Genomic DNA, 21,875 nt, shown 5'->3' with positions numbered 1-21,875 from the left:
AGCCATCCAAAGACACTGATGCACTGCTTTCTGAATTGCCTCCCTTGTCTCAAAACGTCCATGCAGCCGATCCTTCACAAATCCGAAAAGATGGTAGTCGGAGGGTGCCAGATCAGGGCTATAGGAGGGATGTGGAAGAACTTCGCACCCCATCTTTGCAGTTGCTTCCAATGTGAGGCAAGCGTTGTCATGCAGGATGATGATGTTTCATCCCGGACGCTTATCCTGCAATGCACGACGGAGCTTGTGCAGCATCTGGACATAACAAGCAGCATTGATGGTTTGCCCAGGTTCCAGGAATTCAGCCAGAATAAACCCCTCTGCATCCCTTCACAGCTGGTGGCACTGTGTTTGCCTTCTTTTTTGATGGAGAATGCAAATGGTGCCATTCCATACTCTGCCGTTTCGTTTCAGGCTCGAAATGGTGAAACCAGCTTTCTTCACCTGTCACAATACAGAGCAAAAAATCGTTGCCTTCATGTCGATATCTCTGCAGCAGTTCTGAGGTGATGGCTTTTCACTGACCTTTGTGGTCATCAGTCAATAATCGCAGGACCCAACGAGCACAAACTTTCCTATAGCCTAAGCTTTCGATCATCTCCTGTACTGCACTGTGCCCTATTCCAAGTTTTTGGGCTATTGTGTCCACAGTCACATGCCTGTCATCTTGAATGATGTCACCCACTCTTTCCTTGTTGCGTTCAGTTGAGACTGTTCGAGGACGACCGCTCCAAGGCTCATCTTCGATGCTGGTGTTTCCATCTTTAAAATGTTTCACCCATCTTCGAACACTGCTTGCACCCATGCACACACTTCCATAAGCACGCTGAAGTCTCTGGTGAATTTCTGCAGCAGGGATTTCCTCTTTTACAAGAAATTCGATGACAGCACGCTGGCGAAACGACATATCATTGTCGGCCATTTTGTTAAGAGTGATACTGGTCACGTGATGCAAGCTACTGACGTCACAAGACACTCAAGGTTAACACAACAGCTGGTTCCATCTACCACCATACTCTCTTTCATCTGCTGTTCCCAGGTTGCATGCAAAAAAAAAGTTGTTCATGACTTTCGGTATGACCTACATGTTACATGTGTAGAACAGCATATCAGACATATTTATTCCTTCCATTAAATTGTAATTCTGGATGATTACTGGCTTTTATACTGGTGTTTTCTACCTGTTGCATTAATTTATTGTCATCTGATTCTCTGCAACTGCATCAATTGAAACAAGCAACACATCCATTCTTATATAAGAACCAGGTGACCACCTCTGCGGTCTAGTGGTCAGAGTTCCTGGCTACAGATCCAGAGGTCCCAGGTTTGATTCCTGGTGCTACCAGATTTTCGGAGAAGTAGTGGATCTGGAACCTCGGCCTCGTGAGGTTAATTGAGGAGCTATTTCAAGGAAATAGCGGTTCCAGTCTAGAAAACCAAGAGTAATGGCTGTGGGGGTTCCATTGCGCTGACCACGCGACACCCTCTATCCGCTAAAGTTGGCACTAACTTTGCTGACAAGCAGCAGTCGCTCATTCAGTATAGTTCTCTTGCAGATTACAGGTCACGGAGCTTGTTTATGTTTGTATCAGAACCAATAATACCCTTTATATTGCACTGTAGTGTTCTAGTCGGGTAAGTTGCATTATGAACAGGTACTGTACTGGAATAATACTGGTGAAGAGTATGGCCTCTACCCTGGAGAGGTAGTCAGTGCTCTTGTCAAGCAGCAAAGAGTGAGATGGGCAAGGCAGAAATAAGAAGAGTATGGTTTCTATCCTGGAGAGGCAGTCAGTGCTCTTGTCAAGTAGCAAAAAGTGACATGGGCAGGGCAGAAATAAGAAGAGTATGGTCTCTATCCTGGAGAGGCAGTCAGTGCTCTTGTCAAGTAGCAAAAAGTGACATGGGCAGGGCAGAAATAAGAAGAGTATGGTCTCTACCCTGGAGAGGAAGTCAGTGCTCTTGTCAAGCAACATAGAGTGAGATGGGCAGGGCAGAAATAAGAAGAGTTATGGTCTCTACCCTGGAGAGGCAGTCAGTGCTCTTGTCAAGCAGCAAAAAGTGAGATGGGCAAGGCAGAAATAAGAAGAGTATGGTCTCTACCCTGGAGAGGCAGTCAGTGCTCTTGTCACGCAACAAAAAGTGAGATGGGCAGGGCAGAAATAAGAAGAGTTATGGTCTCTACCCTGGAGAGGCAGTCAGTGCTCTTGTCAAGCAGCAAAAAGTGAGATGGGCAAGGCAGAAATAAGAAGAGTATGGTCAAGGTCACTGGGTAGTGATAAAGATTCTCAGCCTAATGAACTATCTAGAGAAAGGTTATTCAGACAAAATGAAATATTACTGCCTTGTCAAGGTGGCTCCTAACTCAGTGTCATATTTATTAAGACATATTAATCATGATTCCAGAATGAGGAAATAAATTTGCTGAAGGAGGTGTACTAGAGATATAAGATAAGTTGTGTTTCTCTTGTTTTTTTTAGGTAATGGACCGAAGTGACTTGAACAAAATGACTTCATCCAATCTTGCTGTTGTGTTTGGACCTAATCTGGTATGGGCACAAGCTGGTCAACTTTCATTATCTGCCATTGGTCCTATTAACATGTTCACTGACTTTGTTTTAACACATCAGGACCAGATCTTTATTATTTAACTTGTTGATCAAGGTATGTCTGAGTCTCTTCCTCTCTTTCTGTGCAGATATGGTAAAAAGAGTTGACTAACTGAAGATCTAATATATATACTTTATGTTAGTACTGTAATAGCAAAGAGACTGCAGTCAACTGAATTAGTAATGAAAGTTTGAAGAGGGTAAGGTGAGCACTATGTCAAGAATAAATATTAAGTGATTGATGGCAGGGACTAATATTTCTTGCAACTTACACAACAAAAATGTGATCTGAAGGTTGAGATTCATAGTTGAAAAATAAGACGTGAATATTTTAGCAAGAAATTTTGTATAATGGATTATTATATTGAAGAGTCTAGTTGTATAGCAGATTATGAATACCAAAGAATTGCCAGAGGCAAAGTCTATGAACTCCAACTTGCAAGTTGATGTAGCATTTGTAATTAATTATTGTGCAGAACATCATAACTCAGAGCATTTAATACTTTGTATATAACTGAAAATTCTGCAGCCACTTCCAAAGATGATATTTTCTTTCAGTAGTAAAATGGCATATCTTGAAGTGTTGGTGTGTTATTGTGACTATGCCATTGAGCTTACACAATGAAATTCGAGATTAAGTGTGCTAATGAAATTTTCAGATATATTAGAAACTTGAGTATCTGTTCCAGAGATCAGTTATCAGAAATATGAAAAAATATGAAAAATTTGTAATGGTACAGGTAATAATGTTTCCGTTAAGCCTACAAATAAGCTGTGTTCTCTCATGTACGTCTTTCATTTGCTGTCATTTTTCTGGAATTTCATATAGATTTTACTATTCAGCATCAGTGTATTGTCTGAAGGAAGTGTAATGTTTAAATCTGTTGGAGTTTGTTGTTGGCCTCTTTATATGTAATATCAGGATGTCTGAAATAGTATTTTTTTATTTTTTTTCTCAGAAAGTACCATTGCCTGTATCTTTTTGTATGTATGTGACTTTAAATCTGTTACAGAAATGAAAGCCCAGTGCTCGAAATTATGGTCACACAGTTCAGCATTTGTAGCTTGTTCTTAGACTTATGCCACATATAACTTATTTGTAATATGAACAACTTCAGTAATGTGATGTGCCCATACTTCATTTCTATAATTTGGAACCTTGCTGCTTGCAATATATATCAGTAAATATGGACATATCTTGTTTCCTCTCATTTTCAAAGACCCTTTGAATTGAAGGTCTCGTAAATCGCTATGGATTAGATTATATTGGAGCCCAAGATGGGCTACGTAAGCTTCTGGGTAGAATTATGAGTTAGCTTACATTCACATCTCTGACAATTACAATTTTATCTTATTTATTTTAAACCCCAGTATCTCAAGACGTTATCTCCAGATTCTACTCCCCCTCCTGAGGTGTGTTTCAGTATAATTTGATGAAAAGCTACATTTGACTGGCCAATCAGTAAATGGCATGTGTGCTGGAGGACAGCAGTATACTTGAACAGTTTACATTTTGTGTGCTGCTGTCCATGTAATGTGAAAGAATTGTGCTGGAATTTTACGTATATGTCTCTTATGAACTGGAGTGCTTAAATCTGTCCTTTTATACTGTAAACATTAGAATTATTGAAATGCCATTTGGATTATCCAGAAACATCAGATAGTGATGAAACACAAAATTTTTTCATTAATTATCTTAGAAGATTTGATATTTTCCCCTTTTTTGTCAGGTATAGCTGCAGTTCACAAAGTAACTTGATGTATATGGGTTCTAAAAGACAGAAGTTTCTGCTATAAACAGTGCAAATGTAAGAGTGTGAAATGACTAGATTTGAAAGGTTAAAACTTAGTAGGACTAAAAGAAATATTCCACTTTCCTGTTGTTTCCCCCACCCCCAGTTACCATTACCACTAATTTCTGGATTGTATTGTAAATGAACCCATAAAAGGAAAATACCTTTTTTTAGTATTTTCACAGTGAGGACTTGCAAAAGTGTATATGTTAACCTGCCTGTCTGTCCACATGTAACAGTTCGAGACCTGCTTAATGGATTTTCATTAAATTTGATGTTTGAGAGTAATACTGAAATTTATAAACACATTCCACTTTTGTTTAAAATTGGGCACTACTAATGGACAAATATGTGAAGACCTATATGCATTTCTGCTTACTAAATATTTACCAGGCAAGAAAGGTTTCATGCAGTAGTTGTATAAAAAAACAAACATATTTTAACCAAAATACACCTTTTCTTTAAAGCTTATTGTTTTTTAAGAGAATTAAATGACATGAGTGAACACACCAGAACTGATACACTGTGCTTATATTTCCTAACTTACTTAATTGGAATGCAGATGGTCATTAATATATTGCTGTGTATAGTTGGTAAGACTTTGTGTGCACACTTTCACTGTACAAATATAAAAGTAAATCATGCTGTAAAATATGAATAAAACATCTATTTGTATAATGAGAATACAGTCTTGATAGTAATTCTCACATAAATGTATTGCTGACTTTCTGAAAATTCCATTTATTTTTATATGTATTATAATTTTAAAGTAATCAATATTTCCTTTATAGTCTATGTTTTTGTTAATTTTGAATCCTTGTGATTTTTTATGACAGAAGGTGACTTCGTGCAATGCAGTATGTACATTATGACTTTACATTGCCGATGGAGGAATTTATGAGGTGTGGGCTTTCTGTTCAGTCAGCAAGATGTGACAGTATTGATGCATTTCTTCTCCATTGCCACATCTGACAAGTATTCAGGAAGCACTTGGCATGAATTTTGATTAGGATCGATTTCAATGAGGTTTTTGATTTTTTATCTTTCACTGTTATCAGCTCCCTCCAGATATGTAGTAGTACCACAGAACATAACATATTTGGAGGGAGTTTATAACAGTAAAAGAATCAAAAACCTCATTGGAGTCGGTCTTAATCAAATTCAAGCCAAGTTGTAGTAGACCATAGAAGGGGCCACATGGTGGCATGGTGGTTGAGGCACTATGTTACAAGCTTTAAGGTGGCAGGTTCAATTCCTGATGAGTTCACTGACTTTTTCAATTGATCTAATCCTTCAAGCTGCATTGTGGCCCTGGATCGACTCAACCTCTAACAGAAATGAGTACCAGGAATCTTCTTGGGGGTAAAGGGTGGCTGATGTATAAGGCCTCAATGGCCTGTTACAGGGATAGCTTTACTTTTCTTTTTTACCTTAGTAGTACCATAAAATAGGTTGTGACCATTTCTTCATCATTCCTATTTTCCATTAATGATAGTCCTAAGATTTAATGCTACAAAATTGGAGCAGTTTGTATACATGATGATTAAATAATTATGTGACAATCACATTTGACTGTCATAACTGTCAGAGAAGTATCATTTTCTGACTATGGTGTAAGCTCCCGTTAATATAAAGTGCATCTGGTGTGGATCACCAATACCAAGATAAAAATAATGTTATGTTTAACTATCCTCTAGCATTTATTGATCACTTAATGTTTATTCTCAGTCTTACTAACGGAACTTTCATAGAAAATTGTTGCATGGCTATGGCCACACTGTCACATTTTCATTTGCTGCGTCACTAATGATACCACATGATTTGGCCACATATATAATTTATGTGTAAGCTGATCCACTGTATCAATTCCCTACCAGTTAATTAAATTAAAACTACGTTAAAAGTTAAAACCAGTCAAGTGACATGGATAATAATTCAAGCGTTTCACTTTTTTCACTTTTGGAGGTGAATACTACAATGCACATTTTTTCTGTAGGTATCCAATGTAGTTTTGTTGTTGGTGTTCCATGTATATTTATGTTCTGCTGGTGGAAGGAACTACCCTTATTTGTCCATGATATGTATACAGTGGCCGTCTTGTAGTGCACTCAATTTCACCTGTTACTTCATGACATGTTTCGGCAACAAAGTGCCATCATCAGGTGCCCTAATTACGCTAATCTATTGCGTTGCTTGCCATTATATGTCTTTATAAAATTATTTAAAAAGTGCGTATTCGTCAAGTATAATAAATTTACACACACTAAAAGATTATTCATCTTATGTGTCTTAATTAAAACTTGCGTCTGGTTCTTCTACTATGGGGGTCGTTTTTCTTATATTCTGTGTAAACCTGCAACCTGAAAAAAGTACTTATTATTATTACTTTCAGCTTCTATCTGTTATGTGTTGTATTATAATGTTTAGTACTCACCGTGTCTTGTGATGTGTGTTCCCTTTTTAGCTGCGAGTGTTGTAATGTTGGATGTGTGTCTTCATATTGATTGAGTTATGATGTGGTAGGGGTAGGTGGTGGGGTTGTGTTATGTTCTGTGTAAATTGTGTGTAATTCCTGAAATACTGGATTATATATTTGCTTATTTATATTGTTCATATGTGTGTTTTTCTTTGTTGTTCTGTATATATGATAGTTTTCTAATGTGTTTAAATATTCAACTCTTTAATGAACTGTCACAACACGGCAAATAGTAAAACATCAAAGTCAGCGTTCAGCTGTGGCTTTGCTACATGTTTCGGCCACTATCGGCCATCATCAGGCAAATACATATCAACAAAAATCTACCATTTAACTGCAATCATAAAATGGATATAACACTATTAATCGTACAAATTTAAAAATGCTTACGTAAAAAATACAAAAGTTCAGATTATATAAAAATTAAAAATTGGAAGTATTATGACAAGATAAAATATTAATGATGTTTGCAAAAACATTGAATCAGTCGTTGGATATACTTTGTGTGCGTTTCCATTGACAGTAGGGAAATTTGCTATTACTTTATATAGAAGATTTTAAGAGAGGCCCATGGTGTAGCAATTAATGAATTGTGTAATGTTGCCTCGTCATTAAGAAGAATTGTCCATATTGCATGGAAAGCAATTAAGTACGATTAATAGTGTTATATCCATTTTATGATTGCAGTTAAATGGTAGATTTTTGTTGATATGTATTTGCCTGATGATGGCAGATAGTGGCCGAAACATGTAGCAAAGCCACAGCTGAATGCAGACTTTGATGTTTTACTATTTGCTGTGTTGTGACGGTTCATTAAAGAGTTGTATATTGTAGCACAGCAGGATGCATGAAATTAAGATGTTTAAATATTGTCCTTTCTTATTTGTTGCTATGATATTCAAGTATTTTCTTTTGTACCATATGCATGTCCTGTGTTTAATATGTGTTCCGAGTATCCTGTATTGCTGTTATTGTGTCTTATGTCATGTATGTGCCCATGGGATATATAGGACAAACTGGGAGAAAATTTAATACCAGATATAAAGAACACATGTGCATCTTGGTATTCACCATCAAAAAGTGAAACAGTTGATTTGTTACCCATATTTTTTAAAAACACTAAACTATTTTAAACAATTAGCTTTTAGTTTAATTTTAATTTAATTAATATATCCCTCATTAGCTAATTGATGCAGTTAAGCAGCTTACACATAAAATGTACACGAGGATGGCCATATAAGGCCAAAACATGTAGTACAAATACTGAAACAGTAAATGAAAATGTGACAGCAGTGGCCACTGACCATTGAAACACTATGAAAGTATTATTAATGAGAATAAACATATAGTGAGCAAGATAGAAACCTCAGACATGCTGTATGTGTTTTCTCATGCATGCATTGTCCATTAAATGTGAATTCAGACAAGCAGGTAGAATTCAGCCTGTTTGTAAAGTGACAAAAAAAATCTGAACCCATAATATCATCTTATATAGGGTTGTAGATAATTCTGATACTTTCAACTGTAGCATATTATAATGATGACTTCACATGTTAATTTTCATACATAAAATTTACTTAATTTTTGTTATAATTTTCATGAATTATTTGATTGCAACGATCATATCAGGTCATATCTAATATTGCCCAGTTCTGATTTGTACCATACAAAACAATGGAGGAGTTGTTTTCACCCATGTAGAAGTTACAAGAATAATAACGATTATGATTGAGTAGGTTGGCAGAGGGTTAATGCTCTGGACTCATATTAAGGCACTTGGTCTGAATCTTTGTGGGGAAGATATTAATGTGAGTAATACCTTTCCTCTGAGTTCCTGAACTATCTCCAAGCTCAGCCTCCAGCGTCTTACAGCAACAGTTCACGAGTGAACCTTAGCAGTTCTCAGACTGACTGACTGACTCACTCACCAACCAACTCAACTCAGTAGATTCTCACTAACTGTCCTGCTTATAACATCTCGACATGAATCGCATAGAAACCACTGTTACTCTGTTGCTGTTTATGGGCCATTGCCTAGTAACAGCCATCGTCTAGCAACTGGTCTACATGCCACAATAGTGTCCTTCTTGGCAGTTAAGGTTAAAATTATTTATGTTAGATTAGTCTTTCCTAGAAATCTGGGTCATAAATGTGAGATCAAATGAGAAGCTTAAAAATTGCAAGAAAGCAATTATATTCATGAGGATTATTTTTATTTTGTATGCTGTGGTAATATGTTTTTAAACATTCTGTATCATAGATCATGGATCTTTTTAAAGTCTGTATCATTTCTTTACACTATTCCAAATTAGTTTTTTAATGGCTACACTGACTGTGTATGTTCACCAGGATAAATGCATTTGTCTTGCTTCTTCTGTCTTTGACAGAAAACTTTATGATGCAATTAAATGCATTTACTATAACGTGCTACAGTATAATGTGTGAGCCAGCATAGTGTATTCCATAGCATCACCCTGTTTTATGTTATCTATTACATTTTAATGGCAGATGAAAGATCATTAGGTTTATTTGAAAGAAGAGTTACCAGATATATTTTTGGAGCAGTGCAGGATAAGGGTACATGGAGGAAGACTTATAATCATGAATTGTGTAAGCTATTTAAGTGTGCCAGATATTACTAAATATATAAAAATAAACAGACTGAGCTGGGATGGACATATTATATGTATGGAAAATAGTATGACAGTGAAGGTGTTTGATACCAGACCTGTAGGGACTAGGAAAATTTGAAGGCCCACACTGAGATGAGAGGATGGCATGAGATGGGATATCAGGGCCCCAGGAGTGAAGAACTGGAAGACTGTGGTTATGAATAGAGAAGCAGCCTCCGTAGTCTAGGGGTAACGTTCCCACCTCATGACTCAAGGTACGCGGGTTCAAAAACCTGGCGGAGGTCGTGGAATTTTTAAGGGCGGAAAAATTCAGGGAACAAGTCCTCCGGGAGGGACTTTAAGCCGTGGGTCCCGTGTCGTAGATTTACGGCACGTAAAAGAACCTCATGTCTCTAGGAGACCTCTGAGCAAAATTAGGCCAAGTTTCTCTGCCAACTAGTTTCCAATTCCTCCGGTAGATGGGGGAAGTATCGGGTACCACTGCCAGAGGAGGGGGGACATCTCTGACAGAAAAGGACTAAAGTATTAGATACCACTGCCAAGTAGAGGGTAGAAGCCTTGCTGGCAGAAAGGGACTAGGAACCCCTGCCAGAGGAGGGACGACCTCGCTGACAGAAAGGGACTAACTATTAGATACCACTGCCAGTAAGAGGATGGAACCTCGCTGGCAGAAAGGGGCTGATAGTAAGCACCAGTACGGTTAGACGGTTAGGGTATGGAGACAGTAGGAATTAAAGGGGGACGCACAATGGACCAGTAACCGGTCTAAGTGCATGGGGAAACCCACCCCCTCAATACGGAATACGGAAATGAATAGAGAAGATTGGCTGGAACTTCTGAAGGCCAGGGTCCACACAGGACTGTCAAGGCAGTCATCATGATTATTACATTTTAACTTGTAATGCTATTCCACTGCCCAGTCGGAATACACCGATTGCATAATTCGGTTGATATAACACTTTGATTATTGTGGGGTATTTTCTTGGTATTTTATTCCTCTGCCATTTCAGTTTTTGATGCCATCTCTCTGGATTGTTTTTATTTTTATTTTTAAAGATTTTGTACACTAATAAATTGACTGTTTTAGCAATAAGTCATCCTCCTCACTCTGGATAAGTACAGGCTAGACATCAGTTGTAAGATGGCTTGGGATATTGCAGTAGCTCCTAATACGTTGTCAGCTCTTTGGTTACTTTAAGCATCAGACTGACATACCATTATAAATGAATAGCATAATCAATCACCTGTGCTTCATTCAAAACGTGTGGTGAAGACCAAGCATCTAGGTCAGTCTCGACTATGTCGGGGAGCTCTGGCAAACTAGTCTCAGGAGTTAATACAGTACACAAGTGTATATTGTTTTTCTTGATGCATTCAATTCATATGATTGCAGCCCATGCCTTTCCAGTGTCTCATAAGTGACAACAGCTATCATTCTGTCACTGGCTGACAAGGAGTGTAGGATATAAATTGTTTGTTTCAGACGGAGTTATAGTTTAGGAAATGTGTGAACTATAGGGTGTCATATCTCATGAAAATTGAAGACTTCAAAAGATTTCTTTTGGAATGTTTACAGCTCATACTAAGTTAGGGTGATTTAGAGTTTGAAAATAATGAAAGTTCAGTTTGTCATGAATCCAAAGTACTGCTACATGCAGCTTTTCTTACAATTTCTTTTTGTAAACATTTCACAATAACATTGCCACATCTCATAAATACTTCATTTAACAGTGTAGTAGACTAGACAGACAGGCATCAAATGGTTGTCTTGCCATATTATTGCAGTAGGAATTTAAATCCATCACAAGATTTTTTAGTGTAGAACATTGGGTATGATACATTGAATAGATTTCTGAGAAAGAGTTCTCTAGCATGAAAGTGAAATGGAACAAATTACTTTTTCATATAAAGAAATGGACAACTGATGTCTAGTGTTTGTCAGAACATAGCATTTAAAAAAAATGACGGAAGAAAGTAAGATGTATGGTTACCCTGAATGAAATAGTCTTTTCTTACATTGCTTTATACCCCACTTTATGTTTACAATTGAATCACCTGTATTGAGAGTAAATATAATGAAGATTGTTGAGAGTCGCTTCTTTTCTAAAGTTAATGTCCAACTAAATAATTTAATGCTCTTTTTTTTCCCCTACTGTTATGGAAAGCTATAGAAATACAACATTTTGAGTGTATACTACTGTACTTTTTACACTGGAAGTCCATTGGCTTTCACCAGAGTTCTCTTGCAATGGCATGGGACGTGGTAAAGCATGGACTCATTGTGTTGCAATGGTACAACTTGATGTACAGTGTATTGCAGTAAATGTATTTCTACAGATTTGTGTGTACAGAGTCATATTAGGCATATATTATATTTTGATTCAATGTAATGAATGTTTCTGGTCATTTCTGCATTATTATGAGAATATATATAATTCCATTTTTATGTTAATATTTTGTTGCTGCTTATTTTAAATAAATTATAAATTAACTTCTGTAAACGTTTTTTTGTATTTTCTGCATGGTATCAAATTTTGAAGACACATTTTTCAACAGAAAGTTTACCTTTATATGGTTTTATAGTACTGACTGTCTGCTTTGAATTGTGCCATTCTGGTCGAAAATCCAAGGTTCCTGTTTTAATTTCTTATACTTTTAAGGACAGTACTGATAATGGCTCATCTCCTGGACAGTTAAGTGAAGTTTATGCATATCCGTACCTTAACTATTAAAGTGGACAGTCTGTAAGTACATCATGCAAGAAGTGTTATAAAATGTTGGCTGTGGGATTTTGGTAGAAATTTCTAGTTCTATATAAAAGTAGTCAAGAACATGCTATATTTTTATTATTCAGTTTTATGAAAATTTATATTTACCAAGCGATTAACCCCCACATGTAAAATGTCACACTGACAAGGGGACTGAACCATGTTGAACGTAATATGAGGTGCCCTTATTCCTCACATTTGTCATTAGAGTTTTTATGATTTTAGCAGCAGTCATTATTTTGTCAATACAATGCTCAAGAATGCCTTAAGTCAACCATTCTCAATGTTTTCATTCTTCTTTCACAACAAAACAGTGACTTCTGTGACCTCTCATTGTTCATTGAGTGTTTATATAGAAAATAAAGTGGGTAACATCAAATGTTAGGAAAGATAAAAGAACAGGTATAAGAATTGCCAGGCAAGGACAGTCATGGATTTCATTGGGCTTATGTGTGGGAGAATTCTGAAAGGAACAGATGAAACAGAGGAGGTTCATATATTGGCAGTGTTTTTACATTAAATCAGTCGTACAAAATGAGATCAACTCATGAATGAGTCTTGCATTTGACATTCATTGATCTGTAGGAGGTTCAAGACAATGTAGATTGTTGGAGAGTTAGCAATAAATGCAGCATATGTTAAAACAGTAAGGAACTTTTATGAAGACATCGTAGGCTATGTAAGGGTTGAGAAAAAGTTGTTGAAAGAATTTAGAGTACGCAAAGGATTAAAGCAAGGATACTGTTTTGAATTTTATTTAAAATTTATGTTAATGAGGGTTTGGTGACATAGAAACATAAATGGAGATTCTAGGCTTTTAAAAGTTTGCACAGTTAGGGGGGATACACACACAAAAAAACTGTGATTTGACTGAAAAGCAAGGAAACATTTACAGCAAGGGTTTGTCCAACTGTTTCCCCAGTTAGCTAAACATTTAGCAGTGACAGTGAAAATGCTTAAGACATGACATATAAAGTTTTGTCATGGCTTTCAGATATTTTTCTGTTGGTTCACTTGTATACCAATGTGTATACATGATACATGGAGACAAAGATTTTTGCGTGAAAATTCACAAAGTTGATATTCTCCTTATAAAATACCTTTATTTTAAACATGATACAGTGGTTTCTATTACGATTTAAGGATTCTGTATTTTCCTTAATTTGGCTGTGAGTACTTGAACTACGGTTGCCATGTTAGCCCTGTTCTCTGTTATTTTAGCGGCTTTTCCTACAAGAGAATTAAATACTTTAGTTTTTCCAGAACAAAACTGTTCCACCAGCTTTGGATTTTGCTCTATTACTGCTGTACACACTTTTTCAATTTCACTTGGATTGGTGATTTGAGTCCATTCATACTTCTCCACCACCTGCAAATAAAAGGTACATAAGCCCACTGTTTCTTACCAGCAGTATTAAAGTCTGTCTAGTACATGACTGAGTAATTCAAACAGAAAATAAATAAATAAGCCTTATTCCTTTGGAATCACACTAAGGACAGTTCCATGACATGAATTCAGTGCACTAAATATATATCTGAGAACTGCATGATTTTTACGAGAAACTTCAACTGAACATACTCTCTGCAGTGGCATGTCAAAATAATTTCTGTTATGTGACTGCAGTTTAAGAACCACAGATTTGAAGTGGTCAGTTTATTTACTTTTGGAACCACAGCCACTGTGGTCATCATCAGTGCTTTTCTTTACTCATATACTTGTGTGTTTGCATGCATTCATGTTTTACATATATTTGTATTTATTTATTATATATTCTGACGTGGATTGCGTAGCGGGAGGTGGGGGTTGCGTGAACTCTGTGATCTCATGAGTGACATCACATACCCCCACTCCGTCCATCAGTGTGCAACGCTCGGTAGACACCCCCTTTCCCGCGGTGACGTGGCAGAGGAGCGGCGGCGCCAGGCAACCATTGCCGTGGTGATGTAACACGGGATGCCGCGGTTGCTATGCAGCAGTAAACAACACCCAACAGCATTGCTAGGCTATCAGTAAACACGACGTTATGCAACAGTGGTGCCTATTACGTAACTGTTTTCTGTGTTGTCCATAATGAGGCTAATTAAGGAGCAGCGAACAATGCACAACAGTTAGTTACGAGTTAGCCAGGGAGTGAGTAGTCAGTCAGTCAGTCAGTCAGTCAGTTAGTTAGTAGCGAGTGATTAGACAGTGAGGACTGAGCCAGTTACTAGAGAAAGAGTAACCAGTTAATTGCAGTCTAGTATTTGTGATACTGCCGATGGCAGTAATTGTGAGATTGTAAATGGTGTGATCGTAAGAGCGAGTGTGAAATAAAAGTCGCTATATCCAATTAGGCGTGAAGTTACTTGTCACGTTATACACCCAACATGTGACAATATTATTTTTACATTTAACATTTATTCCCAAGTATTTATAATGACAGGCCCAAATAATTTTAGTATTTATTCAGATAAGCTGGAAAGAATGGTTTATGCTCTTATGTAAAATTAAGAATTTAATGAAATATGTATTTATACATGTAGTCCTATAAATTTAGATGGGAGGGAGGTCTGTTTATTTATTATCAGAAATAAGAGACCTAATTAATTTTCATGTGTGTCTGGAAAGCCACTGTCGATTGTTTTCTAACCACTGCATGTACTTAGAAGACCATTGTTCATTGCTGAATACACATATTAGGAAATGTACATATGACGTAACAGTTCTTGTTTCATTATCTCATAAACCAGTGGTTCTCAAACGTTTTACCTCTGAGCCCCCCCCCCTGAGAAGAGAATATACTCTCAGGCCCCCAGCCTGTTTTTTTTCTATCAAAGTAGAAGTCATGGTAGGTTTGATGTTTCATTCAGTTTATTTTGTTTTTTCTACATACTATTTAGCAGTTTTCTTACTCAAAATTAAAGTATCACAATACTAGGCCTACAATAAAAATTAGTTTTAACATTTGCAGTTAACCAAAATATGTAATGAAACGAAACGATATTTAACTAACAAGTATTTAATTTTTTTTTTGCAAAGAAAATCAAACATTTAAATGTCAAAGTTCAGTGTGATGGATGGGTCTGCTTTTGAGAACAAAGTTTATCAAAACGTGGTGTAATATCAGAAATGGCCACTCTAACTTCTTTAGCACATTTAGCCTTGAACGATACTTTGACTTTGTAGCTGCCATAGCAGAAAAGCCTGTCTCGCATAAGTAAGTTGTTGCGAAAGGAATCAGGAGTTTCAATGCTTTTTGGCTCAAAGTTTGGAATTCCGTGCCAATACGTATCCAGAACTCCAACAAAGACAATTCCTTAAATTTACTTTTTAATGAAGTATCACTAGTGAGATCGATGAGTTGTTCTTGCTCATTTACATTCAGAGATGATGGCCCAGGAGCATTTTTGAATGGATTTTTAATCCAATTAAATTTATCAAAATCATTGCAAAAGTATTTTTCAAAATGAACTTTCAACATTATGAGATGATCAAGTAGGCAGCTTTTTATGTACATTGGAAGCACTGGATTATCAGTGTCTTGTACCATTGACACCAGAGTAGGGAACATGTCTAGCGTGCCACTTTCCATACTGTTTCTCCAGAGCTCTAGTATTCTCATGGATGCCTTCACTTTGTCATTCCAAGAAAGTACAGTTGCCTCAATCCCTTGAAGTGAAGTGTTGAGGATATTTAGTTTCCCAAATATATCTGTGAGGTAAGCCATTTTCAATAAAAAATCCTTGTTGCTGAAACTGTCTGCCAGTGAGTGATTTTCCCCATTTAAAAAACAGAACACCTCATGTCTCAGCTTAAACATTCTCTTTAATACCTTGCCTCTTGAAAGCCATCGAGCATCACTAAAAAACAACAGAGCAGTGTGTTGGGCACCCATTTCCTCACACAGCATTTTAAAAAGTCTAGACTTCAGAGGATTTCGGAGGATACGGCTGCTGCTGAACTATCAACGCTGTCTCTGGCATACGCGTCTTATAATTGCCGGTAAAGAGAATAATTATTAGTTATTTTGAAATTCATGATAATTAAAGCCTGTACTCATCAAAAGTTTTTCTATATGTATTTTTATTTTTTGTTACTTTTCTAATTGATTTAGGGCAGTTTTAATTTCTATCTGTAGGAAAGTATGCTGCGCCCCCCCCTAGGGGTCGCGCCACACAGTTTGAGAACCACTGTCATAAACTGAAAGACTTGCAGCTGAAATTTATTGGGCTTAAATATCCTTCATTTTTCTCAATACCTCTTATTAAGCTATAAGCCGGAAGGTCGCGGGTTCGAGTCCCGATGAGGTGGATTTTTTTCCAATTTACCTAATCCTTCCAGCCACACTATGGTCCTGGGGTCAACTCAGCCTCTAACAGAAATGAGTACCAGGCATCTTCCCGGGGAGTAAAGGGTGGCTGGTGCATAAGGCTGTCAACCTTACTGCCATCTGTGAGCCAATTATCTAGATAATGTGGGACCCTCAACAACTCACAACCTTATGGGTCTCCATGGCCTGTTACACGGATAGCTTTATCTTTTACCTGTTATTCAAAACATTTTTCACTCAGGTAAATATTTAGTAGTTATACTCCGAATATGCTCATAAATGTATGTAGTTCTCCATGTAGTGTCATTATACCTATCAAATTTCATGAAAATCGATTTAGCAGTTCTCAAGTGGTTTCATGCATACTGGTGGAAAAATGGTGTAATTTTCAGAGAGGCTGCACAGGGTTACAAATGGTCATAAGAAAGAGGAGGGCAGTGCTGGTTGTATGAGTTACTTATTGGTCTGAGAAACGTTTAATTTTCAGTAATGGGTATAATGGTCAGTAGTAAGTTTCAAAATAGCATTTTGTCAAGTGCATTACATCCACATTTGGTAAACAAATTCGGGCATATACATGAACTTGCAACTTACAAACCTGTGTAACATAAGGAATGGATTCTTGTAAGAAAGATAACACTACCAAGTAACAATTCTTTGTTGTCTTACCTCTGATGGAGACATAGAATTACCAGATATGATTTCCTGAAGTATCTTCCGTGCAGTAACTAGATTTATTTTCTCACTTTGTAGAAGATCCACTATCTCTCCCAGAGTATGAGAAGGAAATGGGCTGTAAAAATAATTCACAGAGCTGTGGCAAGTTATAAAGCTTGTTAGTCACACACAATTGTGGATGTCACCAACCATCTTATTTTATAGACTAATGGAGAACCAAAGTGAATGTTAGTTTTGAGGTTTTCACGGCGATGACTATGAAGAAAGTCGTCTTCTGGGATCTGGCGCCGTGTATTCTTCGTTTTAACCGACGTTTCGGAGGAACATATCGCCTCCATCTTCAGGGTAGTTGAGTTGCGTGCGAATAGAGATAGCTGTAGCAGCAATGATTGGGAAGTGAAAAGTGCTGGTTTATATATGAAATAGGCAGGGGGGGTTGGGATGTGGGACCATGCTACAGCTATCTCTATTCGCACGCAACTCAACTACCCTGAAGATGGAGGCGATATGTTCCTCCGAAACGTCGGTTAAAACGAAGAATACATGGCGCCAGATCCCAGAAGATGACTTTCTTTAAAGTGAATGTTAATCAGAAACAGTGACACGGTTCTGCAGCATGGTTTGTGTGTGTGTAAAGTAAAGCTCTCCTCATAGAAAATCAAGAAGTGAAGGAAAGAAATTTCAAGTACAAACCTATATCTAATGTTTTTTCTACCACACACATTCATTATAAAATGAGGTGTTGCTGGATATTATTTCTTTCAGAAATATTTAGAAAAATTATTAAATCTTAAACAGCATATCCCTACTGTCTGTTACTCTTGTTACATACATTTTCAAACTCTTATTACAAACTGTACCTGGCTTCCAGTGACAATTTTTTCTTGTTTAATATAGTAAGGAGCTCCATGATTAAAATATTTGTTGATAGTTTTGGATCACGACTCTTTTTTTCTTCCATTATATCATAAAAATGTTGCAACAGAACATTTTCATTCTGAAAATAACCAAAAACTATGGTCACATAAAGATTCATTACTATTTCCTCAAATATTCTCAGGTTATTACTGCCGTTAATATTTGCCACCTAAATTAAAATGTTTCCTCAGAGGACTCACAGGTAGTAAAACTATTTCTAACTGTGTTGCATAATTGAGTTCAACTCGTGAAATTTGTGGAATTGCAGAAAGCTAAAAAGTTCTTTGAAGTACATCATCACCATCATCCTGCATACAACATATCAGTTATCACTAGCATATTTAACACACAGTACGCTTATCAGGGTGCATGTATTGTCATGACTTGGACAATTCTATAAATACAAGCAAATTTATATAACTTTAAATGATCAAATGTGTAGTATCATAAGTATAAAAATATTCTACAAGATTTTCTCAAGCATCATTTACTCATGTACTGTCTATGAATTATTCTCTGTGGTTCCCTTTTACATGACTCAGTTGCTAACCAAAACAGGATATGACGACTTCACTGAAAAAGGTCAAGGCATATTATAATACAAATATTAACACAAAAGGCAATTTTGTCAGGTCATACGAAGGGCTATGTGTGCAAATATGTGTATGGGCTTGCATCTCTTTAACATCCGGTGGTACCTGACTATTACACTTATACTGTAGTATATTCTGACTTCATTTTTGTGATCATTATTTCTAAATGAAATAGCACACATTGATATCTATGAAGTGAAAAACTGTTACTGACATCAGAGATTTTATTTGCATCTTAGTAACAGGGGGCAGACAGTAGCGTAGTTGGTTGAGCCACTATGCTACAAGCCGAAAGGTCACGGGTTCAAGTCCCGATGAGGTCACTGGATTTTTTCAATTGACCTAATCCTTCCAGCCGCACTATGGCCCTTCAGTCTCTAACAGAAATGAGTACCAGGAATTAATTAATTTCCTGGGAAGTAAAGCACGGCTGGCGCATAAGGCTGACAACCTTACCGCCATCTTTGAGACGATGGTCTAGATCAATGGTCTCCATACAACGGCCCGCAGGCCACATGCGGCCCGCGATGTGATTTTATCCAGCCCGCGAAAGAATTGTGCAGAAATGCGCCAATTGAACTAATTTTCCAATGAGTACTGGTAAATGTGATTCCGAGCTTATTGACCTGACATATTATACTGCAGTTCAATGGCTTAGCTGTGGAAAGGTTCTTTCGCGCTTCTTTCAGCTCAGGAATGAAATTGATATATTTCATACCTAGAAAACCATAACGAATCACTTTTATCAGATACCAAGTGGCTTTGGAAATTAGCAGTTTTGCTGATCTGGTAAACCATATGAATTTAAAGTTGCAGGGTGAAAATAACTTAGTCTGTGATTTCTTTGCACTTATCAAGGCATTCGGAGCAAAGTTGATACTTCTGGAAAGCCAAGTGAAAAATTGTAACTTTGTTCATATGCTATACTGTGCAGAGTTACATAAAAAGGGTGAAGCAGAATTTCCTTCCTCATTTGCAAATTTAGTCATTTCAGGTTTGAAAGAACAATTTCGGAAGCGATTTGCTGATTTGGATTCCAGTGCTCAGGAAATTAGATTGTTCAAAAATCTGTTTGACTGTGATGCTGCAGATGTCCCAAGTCAAATTCAAATGGAAATTATTGAACGTCAGGAAAATTATCATATTAAAGACAAATAAGGAAGGAAATTTGATCGAATTTTATAAATTTCTGAACTCTGAGCCATTTCTAAATTTAAAGAAATTTGCTTGTAAATTTATCTCCATTTTTCAGGCGACATACTGTGTGAACAAACTTTTTCCCAGATGAAGTACATCAAGTTGAAATACAGGGCAAATTTATCCGATGAACATTTGAAGTTGCTACTTGTGAATAGCGTTTCAAAATTTGAACCTCAATTTAATCAGATTTTAAGAATGCAAAAAGGGTTCCATCATTCACATTAATTGTTTTTTATAATTTGTGATGAAAATATGAGCATTTGCTGCTACTGTCTGTTGTCATTAGTATACGATAATTTATTCTCACGTACTTTGCATTAAGTTTATGAAATTCTGTGCTTTCAATAAAACTCATATACATAGAGTTATTAATTTCTCATTTTATCCGGCCCGTTGAAAGTGCTGAATTACCTAATGTGGCCCGCGGTTCGAAAACATTGGAGACCCCTGGTCTAGATCAGTGTTCTGCAACCGGTGTACCACGGCACACTGGTGTGCCGTCACAAGGTGAAAGGTGTGACACAAACTTTTACCTATCGTAAGAAATTAATTGTCGAAAAAGGTTGTGAAACACTGGTCTAGATAATGTAGGACCCTCAACATCTCACAACCCTATGGGCCTTCACGGCCTGTTACAGGGTAGCTTTACTTTTACTTAGCAACCTGGCTAGATGACACAAAATACGAAGTATAGAAAATGACAATAAAAAGTAAAACAAATACGTGGGACAGTCATTAAGTTTGTGGACTGTGGTTTTATCCCATCATATTACAAGGTAGTCACATACACTTACACAGATCCATATCAGCCCCCAAAATAGTGCTCGGTAACACGTGACTTGTTCAGGCCATCAGTGAGAATTTTGTGGCACGTACCATGGCTTATCTCTACTGCTGCTGCGATATCATCTATCGGTTGGGGGCAGATGGCACGTATAGACAGTGTCACATAACTTCGAACAAGGCCCCACATTCCTAGTCAAATCCCTCGCATAGCTTGTGGTGGGAGGAGTTTCTTAACACTCGTTCTTCCACTTCTCACAGCCTCAAACCCACCCTCTTGTCGGAAATTTTTCTTCTGCACATTCAAGGTTACTCTTGGCCTTGTTTGAAGTTACGTGACACTTGCTATACCAACGTTGCAACTTCTTCGATCTTGCGTTCAGTTCTGACCGCTTTTGAGTGACCACTATGCTCATAATCCTCCAAACTGTCTCTCTGCTGCGCAAAACGTTGGTGCCATTTAAACACGGCACTGCGGCCCAAAGCTTCTTCGCTGTACACTTGCTTCATCATGTTAAACGTTTCGCTAGGGGAACTTGATGTTTGCCCATATTTTCGATTTTCGCCACTCACATTTAACTGCAGTTCACAACAGAGGCCATAGTTCTGCTTACACTGTTCGCACACAACTGCCTCTTGCTATCCACTGTAGTGCACTGCGATGACACTTTCTGGCCAGTCCACGAACTTATTGACTATGGTAATATGAAGGGCAGTCAAATGAAAATAGGTCAGAAGTTAAAACATATTAAAGAACATTTCTTACCTCAAAAGTAATCTCCAAAACTGTTAATACTTTTATCCCACTGGGAGATAAGACGATCTATCACATCCTTGAAAAAGCTTGTGGGCTCTCTACGGAACCACATCTTTACCCAGCTACACACATCTTCGTCCGATGCAAACCGATGTCCACAAATGTCTCTCTTCAGGTCTCCAAAGATGTGAAAATCACATGAGAGATCTGGGCTGTAGGGGGGATGCTGAAGCACTTCCCAACCAAATCTCTGTAGTGTATTCCTCACAGAGTTGGCAGTGTGGGGTGCGCATTATCATGAAGAAGGATAATGCCGTTCGATAGCATTCCATGGCGTTTTGACTTTAGGGCACATCT

At 37.3% G+C, this 21,875-nt stretch overlaps 2 protein-coding genes across 4 annotated transcripts in view; one reads left to right on the top strand and one right to left on the bottom strand.

Annotated features, from left to right (window-relative positions):
* The window catches only part of LOC111868085 (rho GTPase-activating protein 1), a 33,999-nt gene extending 29,674 nt beyond the window's left edge, over window positions 1-4,325 (top strand). For both annotated transcript variants that reach the window (XM_023858468.2, XM_023858467.2), the window contains one exon: window positions 2,481-4,325. In XM_023858468.2, coding sequence (XP_023714236.1) covers window positions 2,481-2,651 — 171 coding nt within the window. In that variant the 3' untranslated portion in view covers window positions 2,652-4,325. The remainder of the gene's footprint in view (window positions 1-2,480) is intronic.
* Window positions 4,326-11,462: 7,137 nt separating this feature from the next.
* The window catches only part of LOC111868079 (glutamyl-tRNA(Gln) amidotransferase subunit B, mitochondrial), a 28,165-nt gene continuing 17,752 nt past the window's right edge, over window positions 11,463-21,875 (bottom strand). For both annotated transcript variants that reach the window (XM_023858452.2, XM_023858451.2), the window contains exons 8-10: window positions 18,128-18,264; window positions 17,259-17,382; window positions 11,463-13,648 (exon numbers count right to left, since the gene is read on the bottom strand). In XM_023858452.2, coding sequence (XP_023714220.1) covers window positions 13,418-13,648; window positions 17,259-17,382; window positions 18,128-18,264 — 492 coding nt within the window. In that variant the 3' untranslated portion in view covers window positions 11,463-13,417. The remainder of the gene's footprint in view (window positions 13,649-17,258; window positions 17,383-18,127; window positions 18,265-21,875) is intronic.

This window comes from Cryptotermes secundus, unplaced genomic scaffold (genome assembly GCF_002891405.2).
Source record: "Cryptotermes secundus unplaced genomic scaffold, Csec_1.0 scaffold925, whole genome shotgun sequence".
NCBI classification, from domain to species: domain Eukaryota; kingdom Metazoa; phylum Arthropoda; class Insecta; order Blattodea; family Kalotermitidae; genus Cryptotermes; species Cryptotermes secundus.
Note: the sequence above shows the minus strand (reverse complement) of the source record. Positions and strands in the feature narration are given on the sequence as shown.